A 24,650-nucleotide genomic window follows, 5' to 3' on the forward strand; every position below is an offset into this window, starting at 1 on the left:
TTGATGTTAGGCACATTTGCACCATGAGTGAAGTTATCCACTGAGTTAGAGCTCCTGTCTGTGACTTAAGGTGTTCCTAAAAGATGCATAGTGCTAATTCTTCATTAGTAAGAATCTTCTCCCTATGAGGTCGACTCTCTGCTTTGTTCTTGCCAGAGGAAACCCACCTTGCTGCAGATCAAGAGTCATCAGTTATGAGTTTGATTAACACTGTCAGTTATTTCCGTGTATTTCATTTTATTGTAGAGGTGTGACTTTACCTGAACAACCTGGTCGTTGTTCTTGTCAATGAGAAAGAATCATGCAATATAAAAATGAATACGAGGCCCACTGTAAAATAGTTAAGTAATAAATTTCACAGCTTTTTAGAGTTGAGGGGTCCAGCCTAGTACTTCATATTGCGTAAGTTGACATAACATGCTCATAGCTGAAATATTGAGTTGGGAGAATATTTTTACAATAGAAATATTTCATTTGGCTCAACTAAAATAGCTGTTAACGATTTAAGCTGAGCCCCAGGGAAATTTCTACTCAACTTAAATCTTTACATTCCTTACATAATTTAAGAAACTTAACACACTGCGTTGTGCCAGCTAGCTCAGTTATCAAAAGTGCACTCAATAATTTGTTTGTTCACTCAACAATAATCAAGTTGGATTTTTTCACAGTGTATTTTATTGCCCAACTCATCAGTAGCTACTCAGTACTCAACGTAAACTTTAAATACTTCTTACTTCTTCTTACTTGACTAGATTTATAGACCAGTACTTTTAATGAGGTAAATTTTAACCAGAGTAACTGTGCTTTTACTTGAGTATGATAGAAGTGTACTTTTTCAACCTCTGCTCTAAGCCATCATACAGCCATGAATTGTATTTTATTGTTTTCCCCTGACAGTGAATAATTTCAGTCATTTTCTTGACTCTCTCAACCTTTTTAAGTTGGTATTTTGAGATAACATCTCTGGTTTTCCCATGAAAATTAGTTAGTTTCTCAAGATGTTTATGAAACAACTTAAATCAATTAGCCTAATTGTCACACTGAACAAACCATGTTATCTCAAGTAAACTAGATAAGTCGTGCTCTTGAATAAACAGGCAAGATTTTTTTGTTTACAAGGGGAACCAGTGGGTTTAAATGTATGGCTTCATATCCTCTGAAGGCTTCCACAGCATGCAAAAGAGTTCAGCCATTAGACACAGAGCAGTAGCTATCACTAAGAAAACCAATGGTATGCCGTTCAGTTACACACATTAGCTCTACATATATGGGAGATTGAAGGCTGAATCAGTTTCTTGGCATAAAAATTAATTTTTAAAGGTTTATTCTTTCACCAGAAACACCTGAAGATCAGCATTTACAAGCCCAGTCTCCTGACAACAGTAGGCCTGTGTAATTCTTGATCTTTAAACTCAGGAAGTCATTTTCTCAGCTAGCTCCTTGTGGCACAACATGTTGTATTTGGCGTAACTCATGACAGGTGAATGACGGCATTACAGGCTGGTTCCTGCTTATCAAGCTTTACACTCCCTTTTTAGTCGCTCATTAAAATCAAATAGCTGATTAATGTGAGTTAATCCGACACCTTATCGAATATAGGGAGAAAACCTATTCATTTTGTTTGGTGTTAGTTTTATTTTGAAAATTCCAGTTGAAAGGGCACGAGCTGTTGTTTAACGGCTGCAACCGTTTCGGATAGCAGATTAAGCTAGAGGAAAACTTGTGTTAAGTTCCTCTTCTGTGAGAGTAGCAGCAACAAGAGGAGGAGGAGGAGGAGGAGGGAAAGGGAGGGCCCGGCCCGGAGCTGACAGGACCCATAGATCACATCCGGGGCTGGTTTATTCTAATAACGAAACGTCCAACCCGGAAAAAAAGACAAGTCGTCTGTTATCCGAGCACACAAACAAACACACGGGAGGGTGAGAGTCTGCTGCACGCGGGCCTCTTTAATGCGGCACTTTGTAAAAGTTGTTAAAACATCGTGTAACATGCTCGGTACTCAACAAACTCTCCGGCTCTCTCCTCTCTTCGCGACCGCTCGGGGCGCTGGCTGTGGCGCACACTGACTCTCAGCACAGCGGGTAAGTGCTCAGTCCACAGTGGCACTTTGTGTTGGTGTATGTGTGGTAGGTGTGGCAGGCGGGACGTTGAGTCAGTACAGGTCATCTGAGCTGAACAAATGTCTGTCAGGTGTATCAAAGTAGGCCTAATTGTTCCAGGTCGCACTTCAACTTTCCATTGCACGCGCGTAATCACGTTATGCGTGCACGCTCGTGATGTCCACGCTGGTCAGTGAGCGGCGGGAAGCCTGTGTCTGATCAGCTTAGTTCATAGTCAGCTGTCAGGGTAAAGAAATGAAGATGTTGTTAAATAGCTTAATGGTTTGGAATGGTTAAGTGAAAAAGTGTCTTAACAAAACGTCACAGGGCTCAAAGTACGGTCCGCTAATAGCTTCTTTCGCCCAACCAACAATACAACCCCAAACCTTTAAACTATCTGTTTAAGTTTGAGGTCAGTAATTTCATTATTATATGCTGGGCTTCTTTGTATTGTTTGTATCCTGCTTACCATTACTGAAGATCATTCAGACCCACTACTTAACATGGTGGTTCTCAGCTGGTGGTTCTGGACCCATAAGTCGGTTGCTGAAAGAAATGTGGCAAATTAAATAAAAAAAAAAAACATGTATGGAAGCCTTAAGGGGACAAACATTTTATTTCAGCCTGTTTTGCTGTAATAACAAGTATGATTTGGTTGCTTTCTAGAGATCTCAACTTTTATTGATCTTATCTAGGGATATCAATCAAAGCAGGTCATCCCACACTATGATGTTAATTTCTACAGATCTCTAGAAGGCAACCAAAATGTAATCATTGATATGGGAAACAGAGTAAAATCAAATGTAGTATGCATGTCCTCTCACCCAGGGTTTCTGTAATAATGCACTTTTAATAGCTTGATTTGTCATCTCCCTTTATTCAGTTCTGTTTTTTCCCAACTGAGGTCCAAACCGCTATACTTTCATTAAATAGATTTAAGTGGTTGAAAATTTGCTGAAATTTGGGTGGTGTTATCCCATGGAGGTGGTGGTGAGGCCAGAATAGTAGGTATATCAACTAAAGTCTTTTGAACTCCAGATTTAAATATAAACTGGCAAACTTTTAGCAAAACAAAACTCGGTTTTGGGAGGGCTGCTGACCCTTGCGTACATTTTTTAAAAGGGCCTCAAGACCCTCCTGTTTGATAATGCATCAGAAAACAGTTTTACATCAAGTCAGCAAACTAACCAGCTTGAAGTTACCAGCCTTTACTCACAAAGTTGTTGTGTGAATATGATAAGAGATAAGATAATACTTTATTTATCTCCAGAGGTAAAATTCATTCACTGCAGCAACACAAGAGAATAAGGAGGTGAAATTACAAAAAGATTGAAATAAGAATAGGAAACATAGATATAATTTTAAAACTATCAAAATAGAATTAAGAATAAAACAAAACACAGGAGTTATAAACATGTGGAATCCTGTGCTATAAGACAATTAAGGTGACAAGTGTTGATTAAAGTGACATGGTACACTTACTAGCAGCCAGTTACCTATGGCTATTGTTGTAGTAGTACAACAACATTGGAGTTAAAAGTGCAAAATATAATATAATACAATATAATATAATATAGTATGAATATAACTTTGAATGAAGAAAGAATAAGAAGCTACTCATTTCTCTATGCTGACTGATTAAATTAATTATTAAAGTGAAGGTGACAATCAGGGACCACCCCTCCTCCCTCTTGTTCAGTTCACTCTGTGAAATTATGAGGCAGTGTTAATGAAAGTACATGAAGTTTGACCAAAGTGTCCAGGGGTGGAAAAAGTACAACTGTAGTCAAGTAAAAGCACAGTTACTCTGGTTAAAATTTACTTAGGTAAAAGCACAGGTATATAAATCAAAGTCAAAGTAAAAAGTATTTAATTTAAAGTTTACGTTAAGTACGAAGTAGCTACTAGAGCTGAACAATTTGGGAAAGTGATCTAACTGCAGGGGTTTTCTTCCAATTTTGTATTTACGATTTGACATGCAGTAGTGTTTTAAAGTTCCTCAGCATCTGTTTTTTTTTCAACAAACACTTAATCACTCTGTACTGTAACCAACACAATAATAGATAGATTAAACATAAACTGTTCTTCCCTTTAGGCCAGGCCTATATGTTAGGATAACATAACACGATGCATGAATCAATATGAATTACACTATCTTTATTTATCCACTTTGATCACAGTTGTAAATTTACTGATTTGTTTAACTTAAAGCCTTGTAGCAGTCATCATAAAAACTAGGGAAGAACACTTTTGAAAAAATATCTGACTGCTATTATTTGACTCGTATTGCAGATGCAATATAAATCATTATACCGAAGGCAATGAGCATTTTATGTCATTCTCATTTTAAATAATAAAATATTTACAAAATTAAAAAAGGTAAGATTTCTGCAATCTGTTCTAGAAAGAACTGATGCTTCAATGTTTGCATAATGTCTAGAGCATTACATCTCTACTGCAGAAAATATGTATTAAAATTCTTTTTTGACATACATACTGTATCAGGTCAAAGAAATATTGCAACTTCTGTGATTTGAAAATTTCAGTAAGTTATATAGGGATTTCATTTAAAGTTCAAGCTTTAGTAAGTATGAAGAAGTTGTGCAGTAAAACATGAACTTTCCTTATTGGCAAGAACAACTAGCGGATGTTGATCTCTAGCCAGGTTTTTCAGGTAAAGTCACACCTCTATGATAAAGTAAAACACAACAGCTTCTTTTGGAATGTGATGTGGAATCATTCTCTCTGTGTGCTACTGTGTAGTCAACAGAGGTAGAAAAAGTACAAGAATATTGTACTCAAGTAAAAGTACGGTTACTCTTGTTAAAACTTACTTAAGTAGAAAGAAAAGTACGGATTTCAAAATGTAGTTCTAACTTCACTTTTGCCTATAGATAACTGGAAACTATGATTATTGAAAAATCAGCATGTGAATTACTCTGTCGCAAACTCATATCTTTGAAAGTCACTTACATCATAATCTTCCTGGAGACTCCAATCCTCAACAGCCCGAAATATGTCATCAGTTGTCTGTACATTTTCATGAGCATAATTAATATAACTCAAAATATTATCAATCCATGTTTTTTTCAGTGGATTTTCCTCATATCAACCTCTTTTTTACTGTTTTAACATAGAGGATATATTCTTTAATTGCAACACAACAGACAAGACAAGGCAGCACTTTCAAAACCATACAGGAAAGAGACAGTTACAGAGAGTGCAGACAAGTTAATTTAAGATGTTTATGTTTTATAAGCTAGTAGAACAATCTTTAAAGAAAATAGGATTACTGCATGTTTGTTGTGATGGTATGTGCATGAATGTGTTTAAGTATGTATAGGCAAGAAGGGAAGAGATATAAATAAACCGATTTCTAAAATCAATAAATAATGTGATCTAACAGCTATCATCACTGTCACCATCATCACACCAGCATACTAGCATTAACATACAGTATATCTAACCAACTGTAGGGTATACATGTATGTAGCAACTGAAAAGACAGTTAAGAGTTAATATTTTGTATGATGTCAGATGTTTATTATGTTAAAACTAACACATTTTGTAACCTATACCAACCATAAGACTACTGCATACATTAACCACTTTAAAGCTGAATTAGCTGACACTGCCTTGGAAAATTCAAACATACCATTTAAGGCAACAGATCACTCGTTGTCACATGAGCCATTAGTGTATACGCAGCCAGATGGTCAAACTGGAGCAGCCATTCCCACAAAGACGAAAGATTTTGTCTAAATGTCAAAATCAAGAGATCACAAGAAGTTTTACTATTTTTTAAGGGTCATCAATGTTTGATCAATCATTTATTGCCGTGAACTTTTTAAAAGCTAAATGAAATTCACAACCTCTGTAAGTTATTTTAATGTTAAATTATTAAATATGGGGCATAGCAAAGACTCTGAGATACAAGCAAAGGGCCTGGGATCATTTGACCATTTATATAAAACCAGGAAACCTGTTCAGCTTTAATTTCTCTTGTTGTCTTCTCTTCTGTCTTTAATCCATCTTCAAAGTATTGAAACTCAAACTAGCATTCATTTCAAAGTCAAACAGATTGAGTTAATGGAAAGAAGAAGCTGATTCTGTTGTCTTGTGAAGCAGATGTGTAGACTCACTGTGGGTGGGTTTCACTCCATGGCCACAGATGTGGTAAAACACAATAATGCTGTAATCTGAACATGCCGTTCTGATCTTCAAACAGTCATTATATTCAAACAGTCATTATATTTACTGATGTTCAGCGTCTGGTTCATTTGGAGAAACATGCCAATCCTGATTTCTTTATGTTTATTTGAAAAGTTCTGTTAGGATCTCAAAACCTCAGAGCTGCTTCTGCTAGAGCAGTTTTCTCCTGATACCCAGATTAGTGTGTCTGTGTCTGTGTGTGTGGGTTGTATCAGTCGCAGCGTTGGTATCTGTGTGACCTCTGTGGCATTATTTCACTTTTCCATTACAGAGGTTCTGCAAAAAGCCGTGAACAGTTTGCATCTTTAAATAGTTAGAGCAGTATGCCTGACAGATGTACTAGACATGCTTATTTTAGCCTGTTGAATTTGTATTATAATTAGGCCTGGACAATAAATTGCAATTATATTATTATTACCATATGTTGCTTTTGCAGTAAACATATTGCAGAGGTTTGAATTTATCATAGTAAATAAGATAAATTATTATGTGCAAAGAAGCACTGCTTTCTCACTTAGCACATGTACACTTTACACTCTCACTACATGCAGTTAGATGAACCTTGAGCTAGCTTCAAAGTTATACTTTGAAGTCATTTTGAATTTTAGTGGTATAAATGCTAGCTAAAGATGGGTTCTTTAATACTTTTTTATTGTTGTTTTTGTATGTATGCCACTTCATATCATGATCACAATATTAAAAAACAGTATTGTGCATCACTTTATGTCTCATAGAGATCAGGCCAAACATAAGTAGAGACTTAAAGTCCAAACAGGAAATTATGATGGTAAGAATCAAGTAGGGATGCACCAATGCGTTAGTTTAACATCGGTATGATATAGGCCCTCTTGACCAACACTGGCCATCAGTGGACAAATAATGTGGCAACATCAGTTTAATTCTGCTGTCTAGTATGCCTAACTAGGCCTTGGCGATATGGCCTAAAAATCATATCACGGTATTTTTCTTGCCTTTGACGATAACGGTATTATATCATGTTATTACAAAATTAAAAAGAGAGCTTTTTATCCCAAATTCAAGTCTTATTAACCCCCTTCTCCCCTTAAAACTAACCTTTGATTGCTTACTTAATTTATCTCCAAGTATAGGAACACAGAAAACATGTTTTATATTTTTAAGTCTCTCTAGGTTTACTTCTGCTTAACTGCTCTCCAGGTTGTGCATTTCATCTCTAACCTGATGAGATGTGTTAAGCTGCTAATGACTTGAACACGTTTCCTAGTGAATGCGTTCACAATAAAAGCGTTTCAGAAAAATAACAGCCGCAGACTTTTATTTTAAAGAGCTTGACAGAAGTATTGTGTTTAGCATTGAGTTAGCTTAGCTTTGGCTGCCGTTTGGAGAATACGGCTAGTTTACAGCAGGTTTTCTGACCTCATTTAACATCGCAGCCTGAATCTTTGACTCACTACAGACTTAGTAAAGAAAGTCGTAAGTTAAGTTAAAATAGACTTTTAAACAGTTGTTTATGCAGTTGTAAGAGGAAGAGCTGTAGTGCTGGGCTCTAAGACCAGCCAAAGCAGCACTTAGCTTGTGTTACAGCCCTAGGCAGGCTGACAGAGACAGCACACTGACTTAGTTGCGGTACAGCCGTCAGACACGTGTTTTTGCCTGCTAACTCACACTGAGGCAGATACAATGACGTCATTAACAAGCGTTATCGGGATTGGTCGGTAGAGTCCAAATCTCTACCGTAGGCCAAATTTATATCATTTATACCGTCTACTGCATATACCACGCACCCCTATGCGTAACTATTGAATCAAATAAGACATTTTTTTACTGGTCACAAGAAATGACCTGCAGCACAACCTGTTCTGTTTTCATGGTCAAAAGACCATAAGAGAAAATGTTGACAGAGTGTGGGTGTCGCACCTAAAGAAGTGATGAAAAACACTGGTTTTGGGTAGTGGCTAAAATGTCATTTCTAACATCTGTAATGGACCTACTTTTCACAGTTGTTGCATCTCTTCAATCAAATGTCAACTGCACATATTTAGGGCGATGGCAACTCTTTGCATATATTTGGAATAAATTATTTTTTCATACTGCAATGTTAATCACAGAAAGAAAACAAACTGCTCTGCAGAGGAGGGAAAAGTACACGACTATTGCACTCCAGTAAAAGTACAGTTACTTTGGCTAAAATGTATTTAATTTAAAGTACTGGTCTATAAATCTACTCAAGTAAAAGTAAAAAGTATTTGATTTAAAGTTTACTTTAAGTACTGAGTAGCTACTAGGTAGTTGTACAGTAAACTGTGATCTTCCCTTAATGTCAAGGATAACAAGAGAATAGATCTCTAACCAGGTTATACAGGTAAAGTCACGCCTCTGTAATAAAGTGAAATACACAGCAATATTAAGCTGTTTGGCATTGGCAGAGAAGATTTGGCAAATTTTTCATAGGCGCAACCTACATATTCAGCTCTGCTGCTCATCCCACAAATGCATGATCCTTACAAATGTGGCATCATTTAAAAGGGTAATAAACAGGCTTTCTAATGGTATAAGATTTATTACCAAGAAGCATTGTTACAACAAAGAAATAATGTACCAAACACAAATTGCCTTACTTTTTGTTTTAAGTTTAGTTACTTTCCACCCCTGCTGCTCTGTCACTTGTTCCAGTATTATTCAGCCCTAATATCAGTGTCTGCATTTGTATAGTTGTACTGTTTCTGTATTTCTTTAAGCCTAATGCGTCTGCTTTAATCCTTAAAGCCTGACCTGGGACAGAGTTTGCTTATTAGTCATGGCTTTAACTTGTATGCATGGCATCTGCTTTGTATTTCACATGTGAAGCAGTGTTCATTGCATATGCCTGTGTTAAAAATCAAAAAGTATCAACACCCCAAAAAACAAAAATGTCCTAAACTATTAACTTAAAATAGTTTTGGAGGAGTTTCACCAGCACATTGAAAATGCAGCCTATTATTTCACTGTCTCTCGTCATCTTTGCTGGATGCTTGTGTGAGTATTAAATGGAAATTCTGATCTGTTGTGTCTCTTAAAGCCAAGGCAGTTCTTTTAAAGCACTGGCAAAAGATTTAGCCACGCCATCCTGATCGTATATTTATACGACTGACGCTTACATTCTGACTTTTGTTCTTATTAAATAAAATCAGACACAGATGTGGTCTAGTTTGCTGACATATTACCTCTGTGAAAGCTTGTCCTTTAATACATTAAAGTCCAGAAACAAGTGAGGACATGTTTAAAGGAAAGTGTGCAGAAAAGGAAACCTGAGGTAAACTCTGCAGCAATGCAAGAAAGAGAACAGTGGATTGACTGACAACTCTCAAAGAAGGGCAACATTGTGAAAAAGTGCTCTCAAAGTGCCAGAAGTCATCTGAATCCCCTTCCCCCAAAGAGAAAGAGAACTTTTATGTCATGCACAGATGTCTATCATGGATACACTTCTCTTGAATAGCAGACACAGCCAAATATACATCAGTAAACCTTGACTTTGTGAGCTGAATGAGTCTTGATTTCTGTTGAGGAATCAGTCAGTCAGTCAGCAGCTCAGTGATTCACATGCCTGGCATCATCTTAATGAATACATCTTTTACCCTGTTCCTCCCTCCCTCTCCTCTTCCACTCTCTTCTCCGGCCAGTGGAAATGTGCGTGTGTGCAGATCTTGAGTGCAGTCTGTAATTTTTGGCTGTGGTGGTGGAGGGCCTCAGCTCAGCCTCGGGCTCCAGGGTTTGCTGCTCAGCCTCAATCACGTCACATGAAAAACTGCTGAGTGCGAGTGGGTCTCTGTCTTCCTGTGTGTGTATGTGTGTTTGTGTGTGTGTGTATTTAAACAGTAAAGGAAAGATAGTTTATCCTCCACATTTGCCTGTTTCTACCTCTTCTGTCCCAAAAGTCTGTCTGCTTCTGCTGCTCCTGTTACATTTCACCTCTTATTGTTTAACTTTAGCGTCTGTCTTTCTCTATGTCCACCCATCTGTTTTAGTGATATGTGATATTAGCAGCATGCCATACGTGGACCGGCTCAACCGTGTGTGTGGCTTCCTGGACATTGAGGAAAAGGAGAGCAGCTGCCGCTTCCAGAGGCGATACTTTATCCTAGACATACAGGGAAATGCGCTCCTGTGGTACATGGACAACCCTCAGGTACTCAAACATGCATGACACACGCTAATACAAACAGCAAGAGGAAGTGGAATTGACCAATCAGACATGTTTAACCTTGGACTCTGAGCCAATGATGAGCCTGTGTGTGTTTGCATGCAGAACCTGCCCAGTGGAGCCAGCTTCGTTGGCAGCCTGAAACTAACCTACATCTCAAAGGTAAACACTGCCCTTCATCGCCTGTAGCTTCACCTGCCTTTTGGCTCCAGTTACATAACATCCCATGAACTAAGCACACACACGTCTGAGCTGCGTGGACACAGGATTCACACATAAACAGGATGCACACGTATCTGTAGCTGGAGTTAAGGGTCACGTGCAGAAGCAGAGTTTGTGAAGTTTTCCAGATGTCAGTGCACACGCTAAGCTAACCAGAGATAATGACATCTGGCTTCAGCGCTGACAGCTCCTCCCTGGATACTCTGACTCAAAGAGACGTCAAAGATATGAAATGTTTATTCTGTCCTCTCCTTGTGTCCTCTGTCTCTCCTTTTCCTCTCTTCTCCTCTTTTTCTTAGGTGAATGAAGCTACAGCCAAACAGAAGCCCAAGACAGAGTTTTGCTTTGGTGAGATTAATTTGAAAACACTGAGTCACACTTAGTCAACTGCAAACATTTGTAAGGTCATCAGAAATTTCTAACCCATTTCAGTACTGATTGTTTAAAACTCTCTGGTACCTAAATGATCTGTAGGATCCAAAAATATTCAGAAAAACAATGACTATAGACCAATTTGGAGTAGATTTCACAGCAGTTATGCATGCATACTGGTGGCAAATACACAGTGAAAACAAGTTTGAGAAGCACAGAGTAGCAGACAGACCCATAGTGTAAGAGTTAAATTTCACATTTTGTTGTGGGATGTCAGAATAGGGAAGTGAAAAACACAGAAAAGCTTTAGAATACCATTTTCAAACACCAGTGGTTCTCAACTGTTGGGTTGGGACCTGAAAATGGGTCACAGAGCCATTTTCAGTGGATTGTGTACGTTTACCAGGAAACAAAAAATGCACCAATAAGTCCATAAAATTCTATAAAAACATGCTTGTTTAGTCCTGTGTCTGATTTGTCACATTTTTTGTGCTGTATGAGATCCAAACTGTACTGTTTATAAAATATATCCAGTTGGTAAAAAAAAAAAAAACAAAAAAAAAAAAAAAAACATGAGACATTTGGATCACAGCCTATCATTCGGAAGTTGATGGTGAGTCCTGAGGTGCAAGTAGTTGAGAACCACTGGTTGAAAAAAAACACAGATGTTTCTTTAATAATTAAAGAAATAATTAACAAGGAGTTGATACTAATCCAGCCATACAAGTCCAGTTCACTGTCAGTATGTCATTGTTGGCTGACCGCTGAGGTCAGCTCTATGCATGGGTCTGTATGTGACTGACTGACTGACTGACTGAGTGACGCTACTTTCAGAGCCAAATGTACAAAGTTGCGTTATGGACAGGGTTTAGTTGTACTGAAAGTCATTGGTAATGGCTGCCTCCACTGCGGTGATTACCTCAGATATAGCTTTAGCACTGCATCCGTTTCACTAGAACTGGACCATGTTTCTGTATGAAATAAACAATTAAAAACAACCCTAAAAGCTTTCATGTTGTGAAAGGTGTTTTCGCTCTTCTGCCAACCTGCTTCGGTATGACTATAGATAGTTAAAGGGATACGGTAACTTCTTGTCTGAATGCTTGTGTACAGTAACTGCTAGTGGATGATTAGCTTGGAATTCGCCACAGCGGCACTTTGGTCAGTACTGGACATTTATTTTTAAAATGATTGCTGAGGGCAAAACTGAAAGCTTTCAGTGACAGAAAAGATGTTTTCACTCTTCTCCCACTCTGACTCGGTATGAGTTTGCAATCATTGCAGTGGGGTTTTCTGGTGTATCCAGGGGCTGCTACTGCAGTAGCTGTTAGCTCGGATGTAGCTGTAGGAAAGCGGCATTTTAATCGGAACTGGCTTACATTTCTCTTTTCAACAAGTGCAAAAAGACCAACGAAATCTTGTCTTGGCACAGAAGTTGTTTTGCATGTCTCTGGAGAGGCCTTGGCATTAATTTTACATCAAGCTCTGCCATTAACAATGTAAACTAGAGGTGGTCTGCACAAGACTTCACACTGCGTAATTTGTTGCTCTGATAGCCAGTCATGAATGTGACAGGCAGACCGTTCTTCCAATCACCTTCTAAAGATTTTCCTGAAAAGTCCTGTCCTTTCCAAACGCTTTCTATGGGAGCATTCCCAGATGAATGTGAAATTCAGTTGATCTGGAGTGTCAGGTTAGCTGTTTCCTGCTGGCAGGGCTTTATGTTTGAAACTTTAAGGGTCCTTCAATTCTCAACCCGCACACATTCAGGACAGCACAATTACTACTCCAAAAACAAATCACTCTGCCAGAACACACAACTAAGTCTGGCATCAAGTACATAATGTCCTTAAAAAAAAAAACTGTGAAGAACTAAACCAGAGGCAGAGACTGGATCTACTGGTAGATCCTTGAGACACATAAAGTAGCTCTGTAACACTACATGTATATTGGGTACAACTCTAACCCCCCCTCCCAGTCTATCTATGACTCGCTAGCCTTCTGCCCCCAGTTAGGTTCCACCCACAAAACATCAAAACATGCCATCAATATGTACAAACAGGAAACTGCCTATTTCATAAGATAAGGTGCAGTATCAGAATGGTGCCAGTGTTTTGTGCAGGAGTTTGTCTTCAGTTTTTGATGATTGAAAACTACAAATAAACCAGTATGTAGGGCCTAGGACTTAACTTAGTTGCTGTGGTATTGAAATAGATATTGATAGAATTTGCTTTTTTTTTTTTTTTTTTTTTTTTAAATAGCTTCATTGTAGAGATGGGGTAGTGAACATAGTTGGAAACCGGGGATAACAGAGTGGGGAATGACATGTGGGTTAGGAGCCACAGGCCGGGTCAAAACCTGGGCTGCCTGCCTGAGGACAACAGCCTCTGTACATGGGATGCGTGGACGTAACCACGAGGCTACCGGCACCCTTTTGATATTATTTTACTAGTATAATATTCATGGACATCAGAGCCATAGAGGTGGAGTAGCCTCACCTACTTTTTAAAACCTTTAATGTGGACCCCGTCACTTAAAACCATGGCTGAACCTAAAACCACATACTATATACTTTTACATACTTAATTATAGAAGTATACTACATAAGCTAACTGTTAGTATGCTGTTCATTTAAAGCCCATAATCCTTAAATAGAGTGATTTTATCACTGATGTATTTCCAGTCCTCTCTTCATTGCTGAACTAGCCACAAGTAAGCACAACTATTGTTCATAAGAAGATTTATGTCATGTCTGTTGCAAACAATTATCAATAAAGGCTTGTTAAGGACAAAAGAATAAGAAATTAAACCACTGTTAAACATTTGCTTATCTTTTTTGAGTGTGAAAAAGAAAATATGCCCTTAATTATTTTTTTTCATTATACGGTGCCTATAAAAAGTATTCACCTCCTTTGATGTCTTACCCTTTTATTGATTTTAAAAAATCAGTCATGGTCAATATGATTTGGCTTTTTTTTTTTTTTTTTTTTAACAAAGAACCTCTTTTATGTCAAATGAAAGTGAAAAACTTCTACAAAATAATTTCAGCAACAAAAAGTAAGGTAAAATAAGTGACTGCATAAATATTCACCACCCTTTAAAGTGACTCATCTTATTCAACAGAGGTCCAGCCAGTTGGTGCTAGTTGTCTCACACTTGGTGAATTGGGGATCACCTGAGTGCAGTGAATGTTTCTCAAGTGATTGTAGTATAAAGAAACCTGCGTCTGGGAGGTCCAGTCACTGGTTAATCAGTAGTCCTGGCTACCATTACACATTGAAGACAAAAAAAAACATCTATGACTACTCTTAAGGAGTTACAAGCTTCAGCAGCTGAAATGTGACAGACTTTGCATACAACAGCTGTTGCTCTGATTCCTCACCAGTCAAAGCTTTATGGGAGAGGGACAAAGAGAAAGCTACTACTGAAGAAAACTCATAGTCAATCTGGACTAGAGATCACCAAAATATATGTGGGAGGCTCCATGGTAGAGTGGGAGAAAGTCCTTTGGTCTGATGTCCAAAATGGTGCTTTTTGGCTATCAGTCAAGACGGTATGTTTGGCGGACACCAAACTTTGCACATCACCACAAACACACCATCCCCACTGTGAAGCAATGTGGTGGCAGCATTATGCTGTGGGGATGCTTCTCTTCAGCCAGCTCTGGAAGAGTTATAAAGGCAGAGGGTAGAATGAATTTATAGGAAGGAATAAAAAAATTTAGGAAAATCCTGGGGGACAATCTTATTCAGTCTGCACGATAACTACGGCTTGGGGGAAGATTTATTTTCCAGTAAGACAATGACCAAAGCATACAGTGAAAGCTACACAGAAATGGTTTAAAGACAACAAGGTGAATGTTCTGGAGTGGCCGAGTCAAAGCTCAAACCTGAATCCAATAGAGAATTTGTGGCTGGTGCAACCTGACAGAGCTTGAGCAGTTTTGCAAAAAAGAATGGTGCCTAGATGTAAAAGTCTGATTGACACCTATCCACACACTCAGTGCTGTAATGGTAGCCAAAAGTGCATTTACGAAATTTTACTCAGAGAGGGGGTGAATATTTATGTAGTCACTTATTGTACATTACATATTTTTATTTTATTAACATGACTTTGCAGAAATCTGTTTTCACTTTGACACTAAAGAGTTTTTTTTTTGTCAAAGTCAAATTACATTGGCCATGATTGATTTATAAAATCAGTTAAAGGGTAAGCCATCCAAGGGGTGAATATTTTAATAGGCACTGTTAAAAAAGTCAAATAAGTACGTGTTTGTCATTGGTTAATATCCATTTCAAAAACATAAATTCAATGACCAAAAGATGACGCGACAAAAAAAAACAAAAAAAACAAAACAAAACAAGACATTTTGGGGTGGGACTCCCAGTCCCCTCATGAAACTGTCCCACCAATTTTTTTAAACTTCTGACGCCCATGATCATAATTAAGTTTAAATTCTTCCTTAGTCCATTAATTTGTGTACAAATGATAAATTGCATTATACAAGTCATATATAATATTGTACTGTTGTTGTTTTGTTTGTTTTTTTTGCAGTCATTAATGCAGTTTCTCGGCGGTATTTTCTACAAGCTAATGATGCAACTGACATGAGAGAATGGGTGGCTGCTCTCAACAAGGCCAGCAAGATTACTGTGAGTCCACACACACCTGCATACACACATAACATTTGCAACAGGATGTCTCTGTCTAATGCGTGGTTTAAAAAAGGCTAAAGCAGCAGTTATCGGCGAGGGATTTGTTTCCACCTGAGCACAGAGAGCTGCAGTTTGTGGTGCTGTGACTAAAAGAATGTCGTCTCTTGAGGGCACAAATGCCAGCAGAAACCCCCCTCTGACACACTCTATGAATGAGGAAACTGCATGAATGTGAGCGATCGTCACTGTGGTAGAGGTGTCAAAAATACAATTGCCCATTTGTAACTGAAGGTGCCCTGGATGTGTAGTTTGCAAATTTGCATGCTGTTTGTGTTTAGAGGGATGACCACTCAGCCTCTTATTCTTGAACATCCAGATGTTTTCTGACAGCGAAAAGTGTTTCTTTTTTCTCTCACCTGCACACTGACACAGGAAGCAGGACTGCTCACTCTTTTTCACTTCCTCTTTGATTTGAGGGCTTCTCTACTGCTTTCTGTCAACTGTTTAGGTCTCAATGAAAGCAAGTGAGAGAAATTCTTCCTAAGGCAGGAGGGACATTTTGTAAATGATGGAGTTAAATTTAAACACTGATGCATTTCCCAGAGGACAGAAGTGTTAAAGAGAAGTTATGTAAGTCTTCTTCCTCCTGAAATGTGCCAATGTACAGTTATGATATATCTGCAGGTGTAAATAAATTTTACGGAGAGGTGGACTAGTACAAGACTGCTGTACTAAAGTAAAAGTACAGTTATTCTGGTTAAAATGTACTTCAGTAGAAGTAAAAGTACTGGTCTATAATTCTACTTAAGAAAAAAGTAAAATAGTAAGTCATTCAGAGTTTACTCAAAGTGCTGAGTAGCTATTTTTGATGCCTATGGAGTTTGTACATTGAAATATGATCTGTCCTTGATGTGCAACAAAAAGATAAAATGGATCTCCTACCAGGTTATTAATTATAAGGTGTGTCATAACCTAAAGTAAAATCAAACAGCTGTTTTGAGATTAAATGTGGACTGATTCTCTCTCTTTGTGTCACTAACCATCACGTGTTGTCAAAGCCCAAAAAAAACTACAAGTTCCATGTTGCTATCAGAAAGCTTGGGCCTCTTCATGTTGGCTCTTAGTGCTTATACTTTGCTTTTGGAAAATGTAGTAAAGTACAATACAGACACAAAAGTGCACAAAAAAGCTACTCAGTTACGGTAACTTTAGTAAGTGTAATAGTTTGTTGTATGTAATCAATCAGCACAAAACAGTACAAAAATAAAACTGCAAGAAAGAGCATGGCAACAAAAACAACACTGAATGCCCACAACCTTTGATGTCTCAGGTGGCACTGCATCAAAAACCACCATCGTTCTGTGATGGGCTCTAGAGTGCTTGAAAAACCATTGTCACTTAACACAGTCATTGCTGCATCTAAATATGAGTCAAGACTCTTCTATGTGAAGCGAAAGCCAGATATTAACAACATCTAGAGGTTCCACAAATTTATCTGGGCCTGAGCTCATCTGACATGGACCAATCTAAAATGGAACATGTGCTTAACCACTAGCCTCCACTAATGTCATAATAGTTCACCCACTTGATGTTATCATTACAGGTTCCCAAGCCTGGCCCCGCTCCTCCAAGGTCAGATATGACAGCGGTACTCAAAGACCCTCAGGGTGGGAAGAAACAGCAGGCCTACAAGGCGGAGATCATCGGTGGAGTGGTGGTTCACACTCCCATACAGGTAATGTTGATTATCTAACATCTCTTTGTGATGCATCCAAGATTTCAGATTTTATCTGCTATGTTTGAAGCAACAGCTCAACCTCAGGCTCTGAAACCACTCTGTGGGTAATCTGATGTATTTTAAAGTCGGTGGTTATATGATTTGATGATGATGTCTGTGCTGAAACATTTCAGAACGAGGGTGAAGACTCAGAAGGGAGAGAGAGGAAGGGCAGCAGGCCAGGCGTGCTGAGGTGTGGTTACTGTGTCAAACAAGGAAATGTGGTGAGTACGAACCGAGGTTTATTGACTAACTCTGTGTAGGAATAAAAATATTTCTCAAAAGGTGGTGGAAACCAGAAACTAATGTGGTGTTTGTGTGTTTCAGAGGAAGAGTTGGAAGAGGAGGTTTTTCACCCTGGATGACAATACAGTCTGTTACTACAAGTCTGAGACAGTGAGGAGCCTGACTTTTTTTTCTGTGTGTGTTGTTGTTATCTTTGTTCATCTGTGTCTAAAATGTGCTGATGTTTATCCCAGGATAAAGAGCCTCTTCGAGCCATTCCACTGAGAGATATTCAGAAAGTCCATGAATGTCTCGTTAAGTCGGGGTAAGTCCAATGTGAACCGCGGAGTCTTAGTCCTCTACTTTGTCTCCAGTTCATTTTCTCCATTGAAAAAATCTGCAATAATCAATTTTACGGAATTTCACGCAGTATTTGACAAGTCATCAATGAAAATAGACTGACTTATGATAGGGAATTTCCTAAAAGTGAAGTTTTGTTTTTTCTTGAACTTTTGACTTTTCATGCTTGTTGCTCATTCTCCCTGGAAAACATGCTCGGTGAGCTATTAATGCCAGCTTTTTAAAGAGTAACTATACCCTGAGACCTCTTCTACTGCTGAAAGTCTGTGTACATAAGTATTTATTAGTGTTCTTCATCAGATATGGTACAAATATCCATAAAAAATCATTTAAATTCCTATTTTTTTTTTTTTACCAGAAACATGCATAGTGACAGCCCTGTTGAAACCTAGTCACTCCTATTGGCTGATCTTGTGCCAGCTTTTGTCACCTCAGAGCTCAACAGTGACCACCCTCTTTTCCATGACCATTACCTTCAGTGCTAGCAGCTAGTAGCCAAAAATCTATCAGAGATGTGCCCTGACTCTCAAGGATTATGGGTAGTGTAGTCCTTTTCCTGAGATTGTGAATACACCATGGTTGTCTTGCATGATCATATACCATTTTCTCCATTTAAGTCCTCTGTAGTAAACAAAGGGTGTTATATTTAGTAGTAGCAGCCAAATGCACAATTTCACAGGTAAACTGCTCCACTGTGAGTTCTTTCCTGAAAGATGACTGTATTTTTAAGCATAGCAAGGCTTCTGCAATACTAGCTTATGTATTCTACAGGCGCATACACCATCATTTCCTCTTATGTAGCTTGTGGTAAGTCTATCTTAGCTGGTAATGACACTATGACTAATAAAAAGTCTACACAAGCAGTGCAGACAGTATATTGTAGCTGATGGGGACATCAGGAAGGAGTTAGTGAGCGTGTCTCATTCCTACTCCTCCCTAACCTTGCAAAGCAGATGGATACGCCCGTTTCATTGTTTTTCATTGGCGAATCCATCTTGCAAAGCTCCCATCTGAACTGTTTGGGCCCAGTTAGAAAGTGACAGGACCAATCAGCGACGAGGGGCAGTACAATTATGGCGGAAGAGCTTAGTGTGGATGCTGCTAAAGTGCCGGTTTTATCAGAACTTGACAACATTCAAAGAAGAAGAAAGAACAGCAGTGAGTTGTTTTCTTTTCAAAAACAACAAAAGTCGAGTACCTACATGTCTATAGTCTCCATGTTTTGCGTTATTCCTTGGTAGCGGCGCATGCGATAGCAGCTACATCACGTGTTTTGTTGCTCTGATTGGCCCGTAGAGATGTGACAGACAGAACGTTCATCCAGTCACACTTAGTGAGTTTTTTCAAAGCCTCTGCATTTTCCCAAATGTTTCCTTTTGAAGCTTTCCCAGATAGATGTATGAAACAAATCCATCTGGCGTGTCAGGTTAACTCCTCCCTGCACTGTCCATGACATTCTGGAGGCATATTTTTAACCCAAATTTTTAAACTCAGCATTATTACATCATTAGAACATATGAACCCAGACCCCCTTTATTATTACTTTGTTTACGACTGTCATTTCTTAAGAAAAATCAGAAAAAAAGACCTTATAAAAGTGGATGAAGTCACTAGAATGTTACCCTAGTTTTTTCAGCTGCTTTTATTGGGATTTTTCCTCGTTTTTCTGTTACCATGCTCTTTTTGAATCCAGAAACTACCATATTTGGACAAAAGGTCAGAGTTAGAGGGTGAAGACTGGCCTTTATCTATGCAGGATTTTAACCTCTGTGTAATTTCAGCAGATGAGTTTTATAAAAACTCATCCCCCATACAGAATCATGAATAGCAGTTTAAGAAAGCGTAGAATCCTGCTGTAAAGTATTAAAGAGTTGAAGGAGCAAAATGAGGAACAGCAGTTTTTGCACTTATTCCTTTGACTCTATTTTTGGCTCCTGGGGTTGCCACTTCAGCATGACTTATTCTGTCTTGCTTTTTATCATTGAAATCTACTTTTTTAAGTGACCAGCCACACCACTGTTAACATATGTAAAATTGACTTGTACTTTTAGAGACCATGTATACAATGTTATTATACAGTTGTGGAGATAGGTTGTGCCTCACATCAGTGAAGATTGTCAGTAGAGAGCTTAGCCTAAGATAAAATATCATTAGCAAGTTTCAAAATCAACAGCACATCTCACTATCCAAACTAAGAAGGATAAAACACATTTCACTTGTCTTTACCACATCACAACAAACACATACGCTTGTCATTATTATTTAAAGACTTTTTTTTTTTTTTTTTTGCTTTTTATGCCTTTATTGATAGGATAGGACCATGGGAAGAGTCAGAAATGGGGATGAGAGAGTGGGGGATGATATTAGGTAGATGGCCATTGGTGAAAGTCAAATCTTGGGTTTCCACATTGAATGTTGTGGTCTCTGTACACAGCCAAAGAAACCCTGATGGGCTTGTCTAGTGGCCCTCCTAAGGGAAAAAAAATTGAACTCTCAAATTAACTTAAAAATGGTCCAAATTATTACACCAAGATTAATCAGAAAAAATGTTAAAACAAGATATCAAGAACAGTATGCTGACAGGAGAAAACAACACAAGCAAAACAAGAAAAGTACAGTTTTATGAGTGGGTAATTAAAATGCTGTTGTTGTGCTTAACTTAAAAATATTACATTTGTTTTTTAAATGAATTTGAGTTTGTGCCATTTCTAATATGAATGGAGAAGTTGTTCCAACAATGAGGTCCTCGAGATCAGATTAAAAATCTGTGGAAAAAGTTGTCCTAAAAAAGACTGGATGGAGCTTGTTAGCCGACCTTGTGATATAATGATGGATTTGAGAATTGAACCTGAAAACGAATACGCGATTCTAAAACCGGCTTATACATTATCATACATTGGGAGGATTTGAAGAGACTGGCACAAAGGAGTGGAGCTGCTGAAATTTTTAGAAATGTGATCATTTGATGAAATGTTTTTGCAAAGAAAACCAAAGCTGAGGTTGCTTTTGAAGGGGCTGGTCCAAACAATGTTGCAGTATGAAATGAATGAATGAATAAGTGGGGAAAAGTATTTTTAGCTTGTTGGTTTCTGGGTATAAACATCATGAATGAGCTTTTTTCAGTTCTGAAAAATATTTGTTTTCTTTGAACCAGGAGTCAACTTTACCTAAATCACTGTTCATCATCATTATCAAAAAGGAAAATATTAGTTGTCAGCAAACAAGATGAAAAATGTTTTACTTGAGGCTAAATATAAATCATTTCTATAAACAAGAAAAAGTTAAGGTCCCAAATTTGACCCTTGTGGTACACCACAAGAGACTGTCCTGTAATCAGAAGAGGTATTTAAGTTTAAAATAGAAAGGAGATAAATAAAAGCAGTTAAACACCGAAATACAAATGCTGACTGTTTCTAACACTGCTTTCTTAAAGCTTAAAACTGCTACGAATACATGAGCCCTGATGTTGTTTTTTTAAATTAAACTACTGATACAGATAGGATAATCAAGTGCTCCCTGTAGCTTCTCTATCATTATACATAATAATTTATCGCTCTGTGTTGATCAGGGAACTCCTTCTGAGAGACAACCTGTTTGAGATCATCACCAGCTCCAGAACCTTCTACATCCAGGTAAAACTCAGTCTTCCTTATACAGCAGCCAGTCATTAGGCTTGTTTTCTCAGATCTTGAGCTCAACATGGAGAGGAGGGGAGAAAGAATAAATAGTTGAACTATTCTTCAGAGTAGAGAGTGTATGTGGTACCAGCTGTGTCTGTACTCATGTTTTGGTTGTTTTCTCTAAATGCTCTGCTGCTGATGTGTAGCACGGGCATGAAAAGTTTGTTTTTTTTGAAACATGAGCAGTCAACAGCAAAAAACATCCTGGCCAACAGTCATCTGGGAGGATAGCTGACTGAAGGTTGCACTGGGTGGGAAGTAATAAAAGAGAACTTTTATTTTTGTTCAGGCGAAAAAGCCTGAAATATATTTAGGAAACAAGAAAACAGCAGAAACATGACTAAAACTGAAAGACTCGTCATGACTGGATGCAAGAGTGTAGATCATCTAAAATTAGAATGGGATTTTTACTTAAATCAGAATGACTTGATATATTTTACTGTGATAAATATGCTTATTCTCTGAATTTACAGCCATTATTTAAATTAGAACTGATCATTTTCATTGTTGATTATTCTGGACTTAAGAGGATTTATTTTTTTTGCACCCTTGCTACACAGAGAGTATTTTATAGTGAACAGATTTGTTGGTTTTGGTCTATTCATGAGATTAATTGATGGTAATAAACATAAAACAAGCTTCAAATGCTCTTCTAAACTTTATTTTGTGTTGTTATCTACAGACAGACTCTCCAGAGGAGATGCACGGTTGGATCAGGGATATTGAGATGAAGATCCAGAGCTTTAGAGGTCTCCCTAAGGTAAAGCTGCTCTCTATCACCACCGCCCAAATACAGAAATTAAATGTTCAATATTTTCCTTTTCTTTAACTTTTAGAAAATAACTCTGATAGCGTCTTTGTCTCTCTCATTTCAGGGTTTTCAGTTCAAACGCTCGTCCTCTCAGTATCAAAGTCACAACTCCTCCTCTCGAGGCCATCATGGCGATAACCGCAGACCTACTCTGGTCAAGTCGTGCTCTGTGAACCCAGGCTGGCAGCCCTGGATGCCCGTCCCGCCCGGTGAGCCCTCCATCCTTGACGTAGATGATGAAGATGGCCCTTTCAGCCCTGTGCCCACTGTGCCATCCCTCTCCTCCTCCTCCACCTCTTCCTCCACCTCCTCCTCCTCTAACTCCCTCTCCACCCCGGCTCCTTGCCCCAGCGTGCCTCCTGCTGCTTCCACCAGTGGACTGGGGATCCTAACGGCATCTGGGGACGTGGCCTGTGGGCGACGGAGGCACCGCTCGCAGCCTCAGCCTCACAGCGGCTGCAGCTTCCCCTTCAGCCTGGATGATGATGGCATCCGCACCACTGATGTCTAAATTAACAAAGTCTTATGTGTTGGTACGTCTCTGCTTTGAAATGAATGTGACTGGTTCCAATAGTATTCCCTGTAAATGAAGTGACACTGTGACCACCTGCCTCGAGGCCATGACTTGAGATCAGGGCCCTCTGCTGGTCATGTAGCTACACTGCAGATGAAGGATGCTACCAGCTTGAAAGAGGGGACCAAGAAGAAGTGCAGTGTTTGTTGTTGACAGGACTGTGAAGAAGTTTGATGGAGTATTTTAATGTGCAACTTATTCTGGAAACTTGAATAATCCTGTTAATAATTGTCCCTCCAGACAAATTATGGCACATGCTTTAAAGCTATTGCACTTGGCTCCAAATGGAGATGTTACTCTGTCATCACAAACATTTTCTACAGTCTGATTCTTAAATAAGTGTTCAAGGCATTTTAATACAGTAGTATGCATCATTTTTATATTCAAGCTTATGAGCTCTTTTTCCCTTCTTTCTCTGGGACACACTGTATATGTAAGGCCTCTCATCTGCTCACCTTCGTTAATGATAACCAGCATTTTATCACTAGTGAGTAATCAGGTGTGTGGGGGTAAGTATAATAAATGGTACAAACTGTCTCTCATACCTGCTGGCTGATTGCTCCTCTGTCTTTGCAGACAGAGAGCACTGGGTCAGCAGTAGATTTTAGGTTCTAGCTTTTAATATTTGCCCGAAGATCAATGTCAGTAAACTGTGACGCGTCTGAGCTCTTAATATGGTACCATAATCATGCAGCAGTGTTTTCTGATGGTACTTTGTAGCAGTATCTACCACTTTCATTAAACTACAGCTGTTCAGCTGGTTGACAGCTTTGTAAATGTGATTTTCTTTTTGCAGCGTTACATGGGGGGAATATGCCACTACTTCTGCTAATTTAATGTAGTTCCACATTTTGCTTTTCTCCATTTTGTCTATTTTTTGACCTAACATCTTCCTCTGAGTTAAAGCCTCAGATACTTTCTATTGTTACACCAGTAGTCACTTTAAGACTCCATTGTTGTGGCACCATGTTCATTCCTGTTTGTGTGCACTATTCTGCCAGCATGCAATGTTCATTTTAATTTCGTGTACATTAAATGCTGCTTTGTATTTGTCTTGTCTAAATTTTTAACCTGAGTTTGATTTGTTTCATTTTGACTTAAACATTCTGCCATCTAGTGGCCAGTCAAATCTCACAAAATTTTGAAAACTCAAATTTAAAGTTTTCCAAATTGCCTTTTCATATAGGAAATGGAATTCAAACTTACTAAGATTTTAGTGTTCTTTTCAGGAAAGTGCAAAATGTCCATTCCAAGGCGTGCATAAGGTCGGAGCTTCTGTATTTGACCTTAACACTGCCGCCTGAAAATGCACACACTGACTTCACACAAACACAGTAACGCACACACATGCCAATCTAGTGCCCAGAAGAAGTGTTAAGTGAAGTGTTTCGCGCGTCCAGTGCAAAGGTCCATTAGGTAAAATGCCTTAAACTCTGTCCTGACCTCGGTCCACTCTGCTCTGTGCCCCGCAGTGCAGCTGGACTGGCGTGACTAAAATGTCTCC

General features: G+C 38.5%; 1 protein-coding gene across 1 annotated transcript; it reads left to right on the forward strand.

Annotated features, from left to right (window-relative positions):
• Window positions 1-1,809: 1,809 nt before the first annotated feature.
• plekha2 (pleckstrin homology domain containing A2) lies at window positions 1,810-24,194 on the forward strand. The gene is made up of 12 exons (XM_041787756.1): window positions 1,810-2,081; window positions 10,295-10,455; window positions 10,576-10,632; window positions 10,992-11,040; window positions 15,619-15,716; window positions 17,323-17,454; window positions 17,631-17,720; window positions 17,824-17,892; window positions 17,976-18,046; window positions 21,650-21,713; window positions 22,444-22,521; window positions 22,637-24,194. Exons 2-12 carry the CDS (start codon window positions 10,315-10,317, stop codon window positions 23,081-23,083), a joined length of 1,296 nt encoding a protein of 431 aa, XP_041643690.1. The 5' UTR covers window positions 1,810-2,081; window positions 10,295-10,314; the 3' UTR covers window positions 23,084-24,194.
• Window positions 24,195-24,650: the final 456 nt, after the last annotated feature.

This window comes from Cheilinus undulatus, linkage group 5 (genome assembly GCF_018320785.1).
Source record: "Cheilinus undulatus linkage group 5, ASM1832078v1, whole genome shotgun sequence".
NCBI lineage: Eukaryota > Metazoa > Chordata > Actinopteri > Labriformes > Labridae > Cheilinus > Cheilinus undulatus.